The 14,303-nt window shown below is 42.6% G+C and overlaps 1 protein-coding gene across 15 annotated transcripts in view; it reads right to left on the reverse strand.

Annotated features, from left to right (window-relative positions):
• The window catches only part of ABI1 (abl interactor 1), a 77,839-nt gene extending 73,385 nt beyond the window's left edge, over positions 1 to 4,454 (reverse strand). For all 15 annotated transcript variants that reach the window (XM_056483305.1, XM_056483299.1, XM_056483294.1 and 12 more), the window contains exon 1: positions 4,016 to 4,454. In XM_056483305.1, coding sequence (XP_056339280.1) covers positions 4,016 to 4,390 — 375 coding nt within the window. In that variant the 5' untranslated portion in view covers positions 4,391 to 4,454. The remainder of the gene's footprint in view (positions 1 to 4,015) is intronic.
• Between the last annotated feature and the right edge of the window lie 9,849 nt (positions 4,455 to 14,303).

A 14,303-nucleotide genomic window follows, 5' to 3' on the forward strand; every position in this document is an offset into this window, starting at 1 on the left:
AAGTGGTCTAGAAGCTTGAGACTGATAAAAACTATGTATATCTGCACATGCATAAACAAGGTTATAAGAAACACTTGATTTAGACTGTAGAAGAGTTGTAAGAGGCCTCTCTGGGATACACCAGTCAACTGAAGTTGTTCAAAAGGAAGTCATCAGTGCAGTAACACTGCAGAAGCTGATTTCCTGTGTCATTCTAATGCTTCATAAGCTAGTTATTGTAAATTAGTTCCTTAAAACACCACAATAACTCAATACAGCCAGAAAAATTACTAGAGAATCTCTATGGAAGTTAGTACTTTTCAGCTGAAAAATCATAACTGCAAATGCTTTAACTCCTTGTTATTTCTGTGTTAAGCAGTACTGATCAAGTTCATACTGTCTAGAATACTGATGAAACTCCTCACTAGCATCTTCAGCTTTATTCTACGGCTTTTCAGACAGCCTTTTATAAAGTTATAAAGTTACCAAAAGGGCTGATCCCAGAATATACCTGCAGGCAAAAGGATTTGGGGAAGACATCAGCCATAGGAACTTCCAATTTGAAAATATTTTTTAAAAATTAATACATAAATATAAGAAAAATTACTCCAGAAGGAAAAAATATGCCTTAAAGATTTAAGGTTCAAAACCTGCTCTTAAAACTGTTCAGAGTTTAAGCCTCTGACCTAAAACAGGGATCTAAATTTCTACCTGCTTGTTACTGAAGCTTCCAACCAGGAGCATCACAGATTTGAAATATTGTCAGAGATTAAATACACTAATGTACCCATATTGCCCTTTTCCCTCTATTCAAAGCCAAAATCACCACCAAAACATCACACTGTTCTTCAGTTACTACTTCTACATTTCATTTCCTTTACTTTTTTCTGTCTCCCTTTTTCTCCCATCCCCTTCAAGACTGTCACCGTATTGTACTTTCTTTTTAGCACCGCAGGTCTTCCTTAGAAGCTTATTTATTCTATTTCTCCTGAATTCTTTTCTCTTCCTAACAAATAAACTTTCTAGATAACCAGAATACACATGATTTGGAGGGAAAATCATGTTACCAGCCAGCATTCTGATATAGTCACAATGTGCCTTAGCAAGAAACGGCTTCCTACTTTTCTAAGAACAGCAATTTTCAACTTGAGATTCCTGAATGCTGTCATCTTTCCTAAATGCTTCAGGAAAAGGATACTTACTCTCCACTCAGCTACATTCACCATGAGGGAGCCAAGTTCTAGCCACATGAGCTTTTCCCCATTTCTCCCTCCTTTTTTTTTTTTCCCCTTATCTCTCTTTTTTTTTCCCCCCTGAGGAATCCCTAAAGACACTGAAGAAGTTTTCTTCAAAATGTCAGTATGACTGAAATTTTACCAGAATTATTCTCAGCTTAAGTAAAAGAGACAAAATTCCTGTGTTTTCAAATTATATATATATTTATATATATATAGCTTGAATATAGCAAAATTAGGGATGGGAAATTACTTTCCTGCTTAAGTTAGCAAGGAATATCAACCTTAACACTGAGAACATCATTCTGCCTCCTATTACAATGACTATAAATTGTTAGTGCCAGCACTCAGAATAGTCTGACAAACCTGTTCCACCCCAGTGGCACAGCTCTGAGTGGGTAACAGCACATGGTAATTTTTACCACTACGGAGCACTTAGCTTTTTCCACAGAAAAAAAGAAATCCCTCCAAATTCAAAGCTGCTGAACTGAACCAGCTACATGCTACCAGATAAGTTACAATATGTAGCTACTTGTGAAGTATTTTAACATTCACTTCGTGGCCAGGTTCTCTATTTTGGTCTGTTTTTTTAATAAAATACTCAATTACATTAAACACATAGATTCTGTAATGTATGTTTGTTAAGCCTCTTCTTTTCCTTTTCTCCCTTCCCACCCCACTATACTCATACACCCAAATCTCATAACCCAGTGCCCTGTGTCACACTGCCTAATCCGGCAGCGTCCCCACCACATGCACTGGCAGTATAATCTGTTCAGTAGTCCAACTGGACAGCAGATGGCTTCGTATCAAGTGCTGATTAAAAAAACCACCTCCATCAAACATTTTTTAAAATTCAGTTTTATCAATACATTTACCATTTTTACTGAACAAATGTACAATACATGTAAAATATAAGCGAGGGCTATACATTTTTCAAAGCTACTGTACAAGTCTGCATTAGGAATTTTAGAATTCCAGCTTTCTTTCAAAAGGGATAAACACAGCTGTACAAAGATAAAACAGACTCCACCAATCCCACATCCAGCTGACCTTGATACTTGAGGTGAAAATGAGCTATCAAATTAAAAAAAAAAGGAAAAGGAAAAGCCACCCCGAATGACTGGATGGGAATTTGCTCAAGTGTTGTGTTTATTTGGTTTGTTTCATGAAAGTAAGAAAAGACAAGTTTCATTACTCTGAAGAAAAAACTTTGTAACTGAAGAGCCTCTGCACCTTTCTGACATAGGGAAAAGTCAGGAGCAGGAGACACGTCAAAACTTGTGCTGCAATTACCATACTCATGTATTTGTCATATTTCCCATGAGTAAAACCAAATGAACCTCGCCTCTTAGAAGCATTTATATCAGCAGCTTTCTCTGGGTGGAGCAAACAACTCGGAAGCATAAATAGACATTAACTCATACTACCTCATACACCACCAAAAAAACAAAACTTGAAAATATGGCTCGCTAGAGCAGTTTTAATTCAAATATCTCATGGGAAAAAAAAAAAATCACATTTTAAAGATGTGTTTCCATATTTGCTGCTCCATTACTAAAAAACAGTAAGAGAGCTTACCAGCAATGATGGAAACTAAAGACGTTAGTAACCTGTATTAAATACTCATCACTGGTGAACTAGTATTAGAGTCAAGTTCATTCTATGAGCAGTCTAGTAAATAAAGTTTACTTGCCTTTCCCCTTCAAATTTTTTTACGGAAAAAAAAGCTGAGTTTCAGCATCTCTGGATGGTTCTGCATCCAGATCAGTATGACTAAACACGCAGACTGAGAGTCACGTGATATAAATCCCAAAAAAATAATAATAGTAAATTTTGCTTAAACTAGCTTCACAAAAGCAGACTTAAAAGACGGCCAAGAAGCACTGGCGATCTATGGGAGGGGGAAAAAATCCACACCGACCGGTGGAGAGACGCTAGAACCAATGGAACCTCTTCCAGCACGAGAGCCTGTCTGCAATCGCTGTTGTAGGGTGTTAGAGCCGGGCGGGCTGCGAGAGGCACAGATTGCCATTTTGAAACACCGCCTGAGCCCGCACGGCGCTGCCAGCCCGCGGGCAGCCTGCTGCCCCCGCACGCCGCTCACGGCAGCGCCGGGACCGGCACGCCGAGCAGGACCCGCCGCGGGTCCCCGAGCTCCCCGGCGATGTCACCCGTGTGCGGGGCCCCTTCCGCTCCCCGCTCGCTGCGGCGGCGGCCCCGGCGGAGCGCGGAGCGGGGCCGCCCGGCACCCGCGCCCCACGTGCGGCGCATCCGCCCCGGCCACGGCCGCCGACCGCCGCCCCGGGGCCCGGCCGCGACCCCGGAGGGAGCCCCGCCGCCGGGAAGCCGTGCGGAAACCCGGGACACCGGGCTGGAGCCGGCTGCACGGAGAGTCTCGGGGGCCCTGGCGCCTCGCTCACCCCCACCCCAGCCCTGAGAGGTCTCCGGGATGTGACTCACGATAAATAAATACAGAGGGGTGGGAAGAAAAAAAAAAAAAAAAAAAAAAAAAAAAAAAAAAAAAAAGGTAAAAAAAAAAGACACACCCTCGGAGCCGGACTGACATAATAACCCCCTCCCTTCCCCTCCGGAGCGGGGGAAGGGAAGCCTAGCCGTTCAGCTGGGAAAGTTGAAAGAAAAGGCAAACCCGAGGGATCGGCTGCGGGGAGGGAGCCGCGGCGAGGGCTGCCCGGCGCCGCTGCCCCTCGGGCGGCTCCGGCCCCGCCGCCCGCACCGGAGAGCCGAGCCCCGCCGAGCGCCGCCGCCGGCCCCCGGTGCGCTGCCCCGCCGCCCCTCACCTGGATGTAGTTGTTTTCGCAGTAGTCGGCGACTCGAGTGAGGTTCTGGTAGCTCTCGAGCAAAGCCCGCTTGCCAGAAGGGATTTCCTCCTCTAGCAACATCTGCAACTCTGCCATTTTCCACCCCTCCGCATCGCTTCCTCTTGCATTAAAGAGACAGCGGCAGCGCCGGGCTCGCAACCCGCCTGGTATTGTGGGATTCCTCTTCGCCTCGCTTTCGTGAACGCTCGCTTTCCCCACCCATCCTTCCCCCTCTGAGGGGAGGGGAAAAAAAGGAATAAAAAAAAAAAAAAAACCAAACCAAGAAAAAAAAGAGGAAAAGCCCGCCCCCGCTGTGCGAAGGCAGCCGGGAGTTGTAGGCAGGGCCGGGTGCATGCGCGGGGCGGCCGCCGCTCATGGGCACCGCCCGCGGCCCGGAGGGACATGGCGCGGCCGGAGTGCTCGGCCGGGCCGGCTCCTGCAGCGGGAGGGGGCAGCCGGACTGCCCTTCTGGGAGCCCAGAGACCAGGGGAGACAGTGATGTCCCTCCCCCGCCCCGCTCAGAAAAGCCTCGACCCCACAGTGCTGCCCACAGAGGCAGCGCCTCTGCGGGAGAGGCCAAAAGGGTCTGGGAGGGAAGCACTGCTGTGGTTATCTGGCGGTTTGGCAGGCTAGGAGTTTTTGGAAGATCGCAGAATCAATTAGGCTGGAAACGTCCAGTGTTTCCTTAAACACCTCCAGGGACGGTGACTCCACCAGCTCCCTGAGCAGACCATTCCAAAGATGACAAAAGACTGGTAAGATGTTAGAGGGGGCAGGCAACTAGTCCCTTCCAGGGAGTTACGCCCTGAGGGGAAGGGAGAAATACTGAATCCAAACTGTGTAGATCTTCATCAAGGCCTGCCCAGTATAACTACTGGCAGTTCGTATTACCTGGATTTAGGTTCATAAGAGGAGCCTAAATACTTGGCTGAGATAAATACAGTATTCCTGCCACTCATTTACCTCAGTTGTTAATCATTGTTCAGGGCCTCCTCTGGCTATTTGCAAAGGTATGTAAGACAAAGGTCTGGTGATTACTTAGTACAATCTTTCTTGCGTGTGTTTTTTGTAAGCAAAATCCCGGTTCTGCAATGGTGCTAGAAAAGAACCAGAGTAACAGCAGGGACTGCTCTGCTGGGATGTCCGTGCCTGCTTTTGCAATGAGTAACAGGCCCAGGAGAATCCATTTCCAAGGCTCCCCTGTACATGTCATGTTCTGTGTCTCTGCAGTCACAAACACAAATGCAGTTAGTCCTTGCCTTTTAGTAGCTGTCCCAGAGAAATCCACACGGTGGTAAAAATCTGCATGTTTCAGAAAAAAAACAGTCTCAAGCACATTATATGCCTCATCTCTGCATAATCGTGTGACATTTTACATGTTCTCTGTCTCCTGTTTGCAGTACTGTTCTGGTCAGGATGCTTTGGTATTCTTGCTGCTGTTACTAAATCAAGGTGGAGAGGGGAAAAAATAGATCTCCCTTCACCTCTGAGATTAGCAAAGTCCAGCATCTCAACCCAGAACTGTAGAAGCAAGGGTGAGAGGTAGGGAGCCTAGAAAGGACCAGTGGGCCTGGGAAACTCTGCAGCTGCAGTTATAAAAGTCACCCACTGTCTGGGAACAGCCAGACAGGTACCAAGAAAAGTACTTCAGAGCTCTTTGAAGAGTGGAAGGATCTGGTATGTTTGCAGCACTTTCTGTGGCATAAAAATGCATCTACATTACTATCTTCTAATGGTTAATTTACTTGGCAGTTTAGCAAAATTGTTTCCAAAGGGTTTTCAGTAACTCTCTTTAGGGCAGCATGTAATTTCCAATAAAACACTTGATTTTTTATTCATTTTAATGTAAAATAATTAATTTTGTTTGTATTGAAATATTGGCAAGATTTAAATGTGTGCTGGGGCAAGTGTGACCAGAACCCCCCTTGGGCAGTGGCTTCTCCTTGTTTTCAGTACTGATTTCTCCTTGTTTCCAGCTATATATTAATACAAAGACAAATTCGATTTTTCTATTCACTTTGGCTGCAAATTGCTTAACACCCATTGGGCTTGGATGAGTCTATAATTGCCTACAGATCACAGACCGGCTTTATGGAAGCTGTTAACATCCTCAAATGTAACACAATTGTTGTTGGCACTTCTTAAAATGTTACAGCTAAAAAATTACAGATGTGTGGGGCCTTGCCCATCAACTTTTTTAAGTATGAGAAAAATGAGTGAAGTGTGTTTTGCTAATTGTATTGTGCTTCACTTCAGTGGGCAAGCTTGTCCTGCAAGCCCATGGCAGGACAGGCACTCAGCAGGCGGTGGGGGCTCCCAGGAGATGCATCCACCTGGAGCAGCAGAGCAGTGGCTCCAGGAGGGCTTGTAGCCTCATGCCCTGCTGCGACTCTCGACCTTAAAGGCCTTGCACAAACCCCACCAAGTGTACTTCAAAACGTTCTCACAGCTCAAGAAGACCATGCAGGAGCACATCAAAGGTCGCCACCTTGTGACAGCTGCGTTGAGGCTTTTCTGCAGCTGCCGTGGCACTGCCAGACGTTGTCCCCATGCCCGCGGGATAGAGCTGGGGTGGATAAATAGCCAGACTGGCTCCAGGTCCACTCCTGCAGGGCCTTTCAGCTGGGTGCCATACAACCATGGCAGCTGTGGGGGCCACACGATGTAATATGCACTGTGAGTTGTGGTGTGGATATGCTCAACTGATTAGAACAGCAGGTCTTATTAGCTCCTGCCCCCTGCTAGCCTTCCTTCTTCCTAAATAACTCTCTGCAGGGTCCCTTGAGTGTCTTTGCAGGCTGTTCCTCGTGCCTGAGGCTCTTGGAGGGTGCATTGACTCAGGTGCCATAGATCAGAGCTGGCTCCATGAGTCTGCATGGTGTGTACATCGAGTGATTCTAAAGCACCTGAAAGAGTGCAAATCTAGCAGAACCAGTGCTGAGCCACAATCAATAAACCTTGGGCTTGAGCTGACATTTGCTTAAAATAGTAGTGTGCATCTAAACTGCATTCACTGGGGTTTCTGTTCAGAAATTATTTTATTCTGTTGGTTCTTTCATTTTGGTTTAGTTTGTTGGGTTTGGGCTTTTTTGCTCTGTCACACTTTCTTATTACAGCAGAAAAAAATAAATTAACCTAACTTACACAAGATACTTCGAGTGTGCAAAAGAGCTGGGAATTAAAGTTTTCCTGGCTTGGGCTGCTGGACAGGCAGAGGAAAACTTGTAATTATGTCCATCAATCTTCAGCTAAACAATCACCCAAATGAGATCCTATCCAGAGTAAAATGTGCTTATATATCTCTCAGTGTCTCAACTTTAAGTCTGAGATTTTCACCTCCTCAGAGGGGCATGATGATCTCCAGGGGTAATCCTGTTTTTCTGGGACAATAGGCCATTTTTGGCTGGGAAAGAAAAATGTGACTATATTCTAAGTGCTGTTTAGAGCAGCAGCAAAGTAGCAGTATCACAGCAACTTCTCCTGCACTGTAATTTGTGTAGCTCTGTAACTGTCTGTTCCCCTTCCTTGGCCATAGATTGGCATGTGTCTTTGTTTTTCCCTTGGGAACGAACAGTACTTGCTTCAGTAGTGTTGATTGGAAAATAACCCTTTATTTTTTGTTGGACCACTTCTCAGCTGGATTGATTCCTGATTCGGTTGTTTAGCTGCACAAGCACTTCTGACAGTGCAGTGGAAAGGGAGATGGGGGATCTAAGGGGGCAGCTGGAAGCACAGAGGACACAGGGCCTGTTCAGCTACATCAGCTCTGCTGCCAAATGCCAAGTCTCATTTTCCTGTAAGAAAATTTTTGTTTATTGCAATGATAGTTACACAAGTATGGCTGTACTAGGACAAGCCCTGTGTGAATACTTTATACTTTTAAGGTTTATTTTTCCTGGTACCAAAATTTGCTTTTTCGGTATTTCCTCCGCCAGTTTAATGTGCCCAAGAAGGTGCACAGCTGCATTGAGCTGCTTTCCTTTGCTTTAGCACAGAGCCTTGTTCAAGAACCAGAATAATTTCCCATATTGATATTTCAGTTATCATCACAGGTTGTCTGGGTATTGCAGAGATGAATGGGGCTGTTCCTGCATTTTGGAGACGTCTTGTCATGCACTCTGCATTCTCGTGGTCACCTCTGCATGCCATTTTTCCCCAATTAATATTTTTAAGGTTTTCATCACAGCTGTTAACAACTGGAGGTGCTGCCTCCTGGCTTGCCAGTGGAGCAGGGGTGTTTGGGGCAGGACTGCATCCCGGAGTTGGTTGGGGACCCCAGCACAGCCCCCTGGCAGTTGCTAGGCAGCCAGAGGCTCTGTGCAGCAGAGCCAGCACAGAATTGCCAGCCATTGCTAGGCAGCCTGAGCTGCTGGGGAGCACAGAAGTAATAAGATTCAAAATTGCAGCTTCAAGAATGCACAAGATAAGAGTGGCAAAAAATAAATAGTTTTACTGTATTTTGACATGACCTTTCTCCTCTAATATATTTTCAGTTGCAGGATTTGCCTTCTGTCTCAACCTCATTTTTCATAAAACTCTCTCCTCTTCATCCCTCCTGCATGCTTATCTTCACTCCTCAGCAGTACTCTGGTGTCAGCTCCTCCTTTTCTGTCACCTCCGCTCCCCTTTTCTCCATCTGTCATCTCAGTTGTTCTCCTCCCGTTCCACTGGATCCCTTCTTCCTTTGGCCTCTTTAATTTTGGTTTTCATTCTTGCTTCTTTCTCAGCTCAGCCTCTGGCCATCAGGTTGTCTCCTGATCTTCCCTTTCCACTTTCACTGCATCAAGTAATTCCTCTCCTATTTTCCATTCCCAGCTCCCAGTCTAGGTTCCTTCTGCTGCTGTCACTTCCAGCTGCCCACCACAAGGGAGGTTTATCTTCTTAATCCCTCAAAATACTGCCGAGGCATCCACTTCCCTAAGAACATGGGAAAATGGGGCATCTAGACCCTGGTAGTGCAGCCAGATATGTGCAGGACCTCAGACAGCCCATTTCTTTCCTAGACCTACCAGGGAAGATGGCTATTGTGTGACAAATAACAAGATGACTTGCTTCTTAAACCACTAACAAATGGAGCTGAACTGTTTCGTTATAAAAACATTTTGAGGAAGGGCTGACTTTAGAGCAACCACTTAAAGCAGGAGGTGGGCTTCTGGCAGTAATCCTTTTTATTAGCATTTTTTTTCATTCTTTTATTTTATGGCTTTGAAAAGGTAATTTAAATATGAAAAGAGCCATCTTATTGCAAGGGGTAGGCATGGAGTGAAAGTCAGCTTTTTGAATAGACCCATGCAGGTTTGGCATACTCATTAGAGGGTAGGTTGGGATTTCCTGAGTTTTTAGCTGTTTGTTGGAGGATGGCAATCCTTTAAAATGGAAGAAATTCTTTGATATGTATATATGAAATAAAAATTTTCCTGGGGAAGGTAGAGCTTCTGGTCAAAAGCAGACAGAGAGACACCTTGCCCAGGAAAAAGTAATATTTGCATAATTAGCAGTGAAAGGGATTATAACAGACCCAAAGACAAGTCTCCTGTGACTCTAAATTGAAAGCAGGCACTGAAAGGGTAGATGGCCCATATCAGCAGTGTCTTACTTGTTCAGCTCTTTGGAGTGAGCATCCCCAACAGGAAGAAAATCAGTGCTTAAGGTCTTGGAAAATGTTTTAAAGTCTGAAAACACCTTTAGCACCATTTCTGTTGTTTTGCACTGCTTGATAAGGCTATGAGAATAGCACAAACAAAAATTTCCTGGAAGAATGCAAATAGAGCCACCCTGGGCTTAATGAGGCTCACTGGCTCAGATGTTGTTTGCAGAACTGTAGCTGCTTTCTTGAGAAGCAGAGCCTAAGATGGCTTTGCAAATTCATGCAACACTGCAAACAGTGCCTTGAGACCACTGCCTAGTGCTGAACACAGAGTTAAATAAGCTCTTTTAGGCTACATTTACTGCACACAGAACTGAAGTGCCTCTAGTGTTCCTTGGAGCAGCTCCACTATCTGTGTTTTTCTCTTCTCCATCAATTCCCAGTCTCTTATGATCCCAGATAATGATAGTTGATTGTACTGTGCTATCACCTAGTTTATCCACACTCAGAATTGATTACTTCATGCTCCTGGCTATACCTAACTTACCCTGTATATATGTAGACTAATTTATTTCCTATCCTCAGTACTTAGTTTCTGTGTTTGGTACAGTGGGTGAATAAAAACCAGAAAACAGTAAACATCTGTGTTTCAGAGCCAACATTTGAGCTATCTCTGTGGATTTCTTTTAATAATTACAATTATTTATCTAAGCCCATTTTTATTCTTAAAAAAAAGAAATGAAAGGCTTGTCAAAATGTGCTTAGCATAATGCAAAGCTTTAAAAGAGTATATTATTTGGAAGATAATCTAATTGCACAATTGCAGTTTTTCATTGTATTTGAGGAAATCTGAGCATGGATAGGAATTACTTTTATGTTCTTTCTATTTAGAAGATTGGTGTTTTTCTAGGCGCCACTGTTTTTTTTTTTTAATGCAGATTAAAAGCATTCGTATTCTGTACTGATTAATTGGTGTGCCTCTTTTGCATTTAAATATATACTTCATTGAATTGCAGTTTTCCATCACAAAGCAGAAAAGAAAAAATAATTAAATGATAACATCATGCTACTACAGAAGGAGTGCTATTTTCCCAATAAAAATAAATATTTGACAGCAATTTTGCAGTGATAGTATTAACAAGCACAGCATTTGGATGGCAAAATAAGGGACAACATAATAGGTTTTCTTTTTTCAGCAAGTGAAAACACATTACAGTTCTTGGGTCTGTTCCAGCTCCCAATGAAACAGTGAAGCTTCAACTGGAAGCAATTCTGAGTCTGTAGGGTAGAGCAGTGTCTGAAAAGGACTATCTTCAGTAGCACTGAAGGCAAAAGGGATCAGAGTATATACACAGCAACCTTCAGTGCAGTTGTAAACTAGAAAATCACTTCCACACTAAGATAACATTGACATCCTCCTTGGTATTGTCCCAGTCAGAGCTCAAACACAGACTGTGCAGAAATGAGGATAAAAAGTCATTACACACAGACTGACGCTATTCTCTGTTGGGAGCATTTAAAAATAAATCAGGCCACCTAGTGCATTCCAACAAAATTTAAAGGATAAGATTTGGATATTCAAAACAAATTGGGGGGGGAGTTCTTATTACCTTTCATTACATAACAGGAACAATCTCTTGTACCTCTGAGACTGATTACATCTCAAACTTAGTTTAGATATTAATCAATCTCAGCAACCACTTCTTGTTTCCTGTAGCATAATGTGGTAAAAATTGTCCTTTAATTACCACTAATGAAAGTTACCTGCAGTGAAAGTGAATATATACCACTGGAAAATGACTTGGTTCAGAGGGCAGTGAATGCAAATACGAACAATCTTAATGATGCACTGGCACAATTAGAAGTGAATATGTAAATTACTGATGACAGCTTCCTGCTGTGTTCAGCTATTTGCTGTCACCATTAACTATGAATATTTCAATTTATTTGGTCATAAGCGTAATAATTCTACAGTATCTTTCTGGCCAGTGTGTTTCCTAAAGGGTTGGGGACTTTTTAAACAGTGTAATTTAACAAACACATACTTACTCAGTATTAAAAATATTTCTAACATTCTTTAAAATATTTCTGAATGTGGTGGATAATTATGCATGCCATCACTTCCCTTTAAATGTCTGACTCTTCATTCTGTATCTGACATGTTTGTACTTCTCAGAATTTCTTCAATATGTAAGGTAGATCCTATCTAGTTTTTTACATCAATTGAAAGATGTCTCACAAATAGATATCTTTTCTTATATGCTAAGAGAAAAAAAAAAGGCTCATGCTCTTCTGACTGAAAAAGAGATCAAGATGTTGTTTTACATGGAAGATGTATTATAGAGCCCTCACTATACCATGTGTGAAATTTGAAGTTGTTTCCCCTTGTAAAGCTTTGCTTTTAGTTGCTTATACCTTTGTCAGTCTTAATGTAGTCCAAATAACACATATTACTATTTCAGACCTTATTTTTCCTCTCTAAGGAATTTGTGAGACAAGAAGAAGAAGAAATGCTTTCTGTAGCATCATTACAAACATTTCAGCCAAGAGGTTACACCCCCAGAAGCTCTCTATTTTGAATGAGGAAGGTAGTTAGCAGAAGATAGTTTCAGGGCCATACTTCCTGTTCTTCCTGAAAAACTTGACAGCATTTGGTGAATTCCTAAAGTTTTAGAACTAATAAATTTGCATACTCTCAATAGAGTTTATAAGAGCTGGAATTTACCCACTGAGGAACTGAGCTGTGCTGATAATGTTCCACTGTGCACTGCAAGGGTCAAGGGATTTTCTCTGCTTTTTTAATAGAGTGTCATTGTAATGGATAATGGCATAGAGGGAGTGTATCCCCCATCTGGAATGTAACAGTATGATGAATTCTGGGAGAAGAAATAGTGGAGGCACTTGCAGGGGCCAGATAGAAGGGGCATGTACAGGTGTGAAAGGGAAGAAGAGGAAGAAAAGGTAAAGAGGAATTGTGATGAGATTGAAGATTGTTTAGATATGTGGTGTCTGATCATAGCAGAGAACAGGTGGACTGAGAAAGCACTGAAAAACTACAAACACTTCCCAGACAGGATATAGACTTGGACTCAGGACCTTATTTTCTCTTATTTTCTCATAATAGCAAAAAAATCCACAGAAATCTGTGGACTACAGTCTACAATCATTGCCAATTACTCCTGCTATGTAAAGATCATTTGCTGTAGGTGTGAGAAATCAAATCTTGATGTTGGTTCTTATGTTGGTCACACACCAAACTCTTAGCAAGTTTAAACAATGTATTGGCCAGTCAACCACCTAGGGAGTGCCATCATCTCTTACAATCTTACAGATGTTATACTTGGCTGAGTATCATCATATAAGCTACTAAAGGGGCCTGGCCCTTTTTATCCTAAAGAACTTGTTAAAACAGGCTCTTTTTTGAAAACTCCTTTGGTTTCCAATGAAAGAAAAGAAAAATGTTTTGTACAAAAAAGTTGGGTTGAATCTCTTTTCTCAAAAGACTAATACGTATAATTTTAAATTATTTTTATTGTGTGGCCGAAAGGTTCCTTATCTCATTTCAGAGAATAGAATGCAGTATTCAAATGCTTTCTTGTTCTGCATTAGGAAATGAGCAGCAAATCTGACATACAGTGCCTCACTCAAAGATATTATGTCTTCATAACTGAAAAAGCCTCATTTCAGTAACCTCTTTAAGTATTATTTACAATAGCCTCTTGCTTTAATAGTCTATTAGAACAATAACATTTCCCATTACAGTTCTGTGGTGGATATAAACTACATGAACCTGTAACCCAAGCCTGTAACTGACGCTGTTCCATTGCTGCAGTTCAGCTGAAAGCTTGGAGGTGTTGGCTAAAGCAGCAGTGAGCCAGTCCCAACCCTGGCACCTTCCAGCAGAGTCAGTCAGCACTGGCCATCACACATCAGGGTTAGGCTGGAGGACTGGCAGTTGCCAAGCATTCCCTTGGTGCATAGCAGACAGCTGCATTTCTTCATCAGAGGATCACTTATTTTTCCACTTTAAGCAATGTCAGTAAGAGTAAGCAAAGGACTTTGTGAATATTGTGTATTATTACATTAGTGCATAACTAAGGTACTAATATGAGATTATCCAATACATATGTTGAATATGGCAAAATTGTCCACTGTACTTTATATCCAGCTTTTTATACCCTCTAATTTTAAATGTACCTAAAGAAAATGGCTTGGAGCTTCCAATCCATCAGCTGTGAGATTGTTCAACAGTCTGCTATGATACTGGACAACTTTTGTGATGCTAAGAGTGACAGTGCCATATAACTTTTCACACATTTGCATAGAAATGTACTTCTCAAAGGTTTAGTGAAGCCACAGGGGAATATATTTATTTATAAGTGCGTAGGAATAAGGGTCACAGCAACAATCTAACAATTTATATATAATCCATTGCTAGTGCTTATTCACAAAATAGACAGTATAATTTATACTATCTAATGCATAACCATTTTTGTATAAAAGGTTTTAATCAAATAAAGGGAAATGTCAAGAGAAGGTCAACGAAGCTGGTGAAAGGGCTGGAGAACAAGTCTTACAATGAGCAGCTGAGGGAGCTGGGGTTATTTAGCCTGGAGAAAAGGAGGCTCAGGGGAGACCTTGCAACTCTACAATTACCTGAAGGGAGATTGTATTCACCTG

The sequence above is a fragment of the Oenanthe melanoleuca genome, chromosome 2, assembly GCF_029582105.1.
Source record: "Oenanthe melanoleuca isolate GR-GAL-2019-014 chromosome 2, OMel1.0, whole genome shotgun sequence".
Lineage (NCBI taxonomy): Eukaryota > Metazoa > Chordata > Aves > Passeriformes > Muscicapidae > Oenanthe > Oenanthe melanoleuca.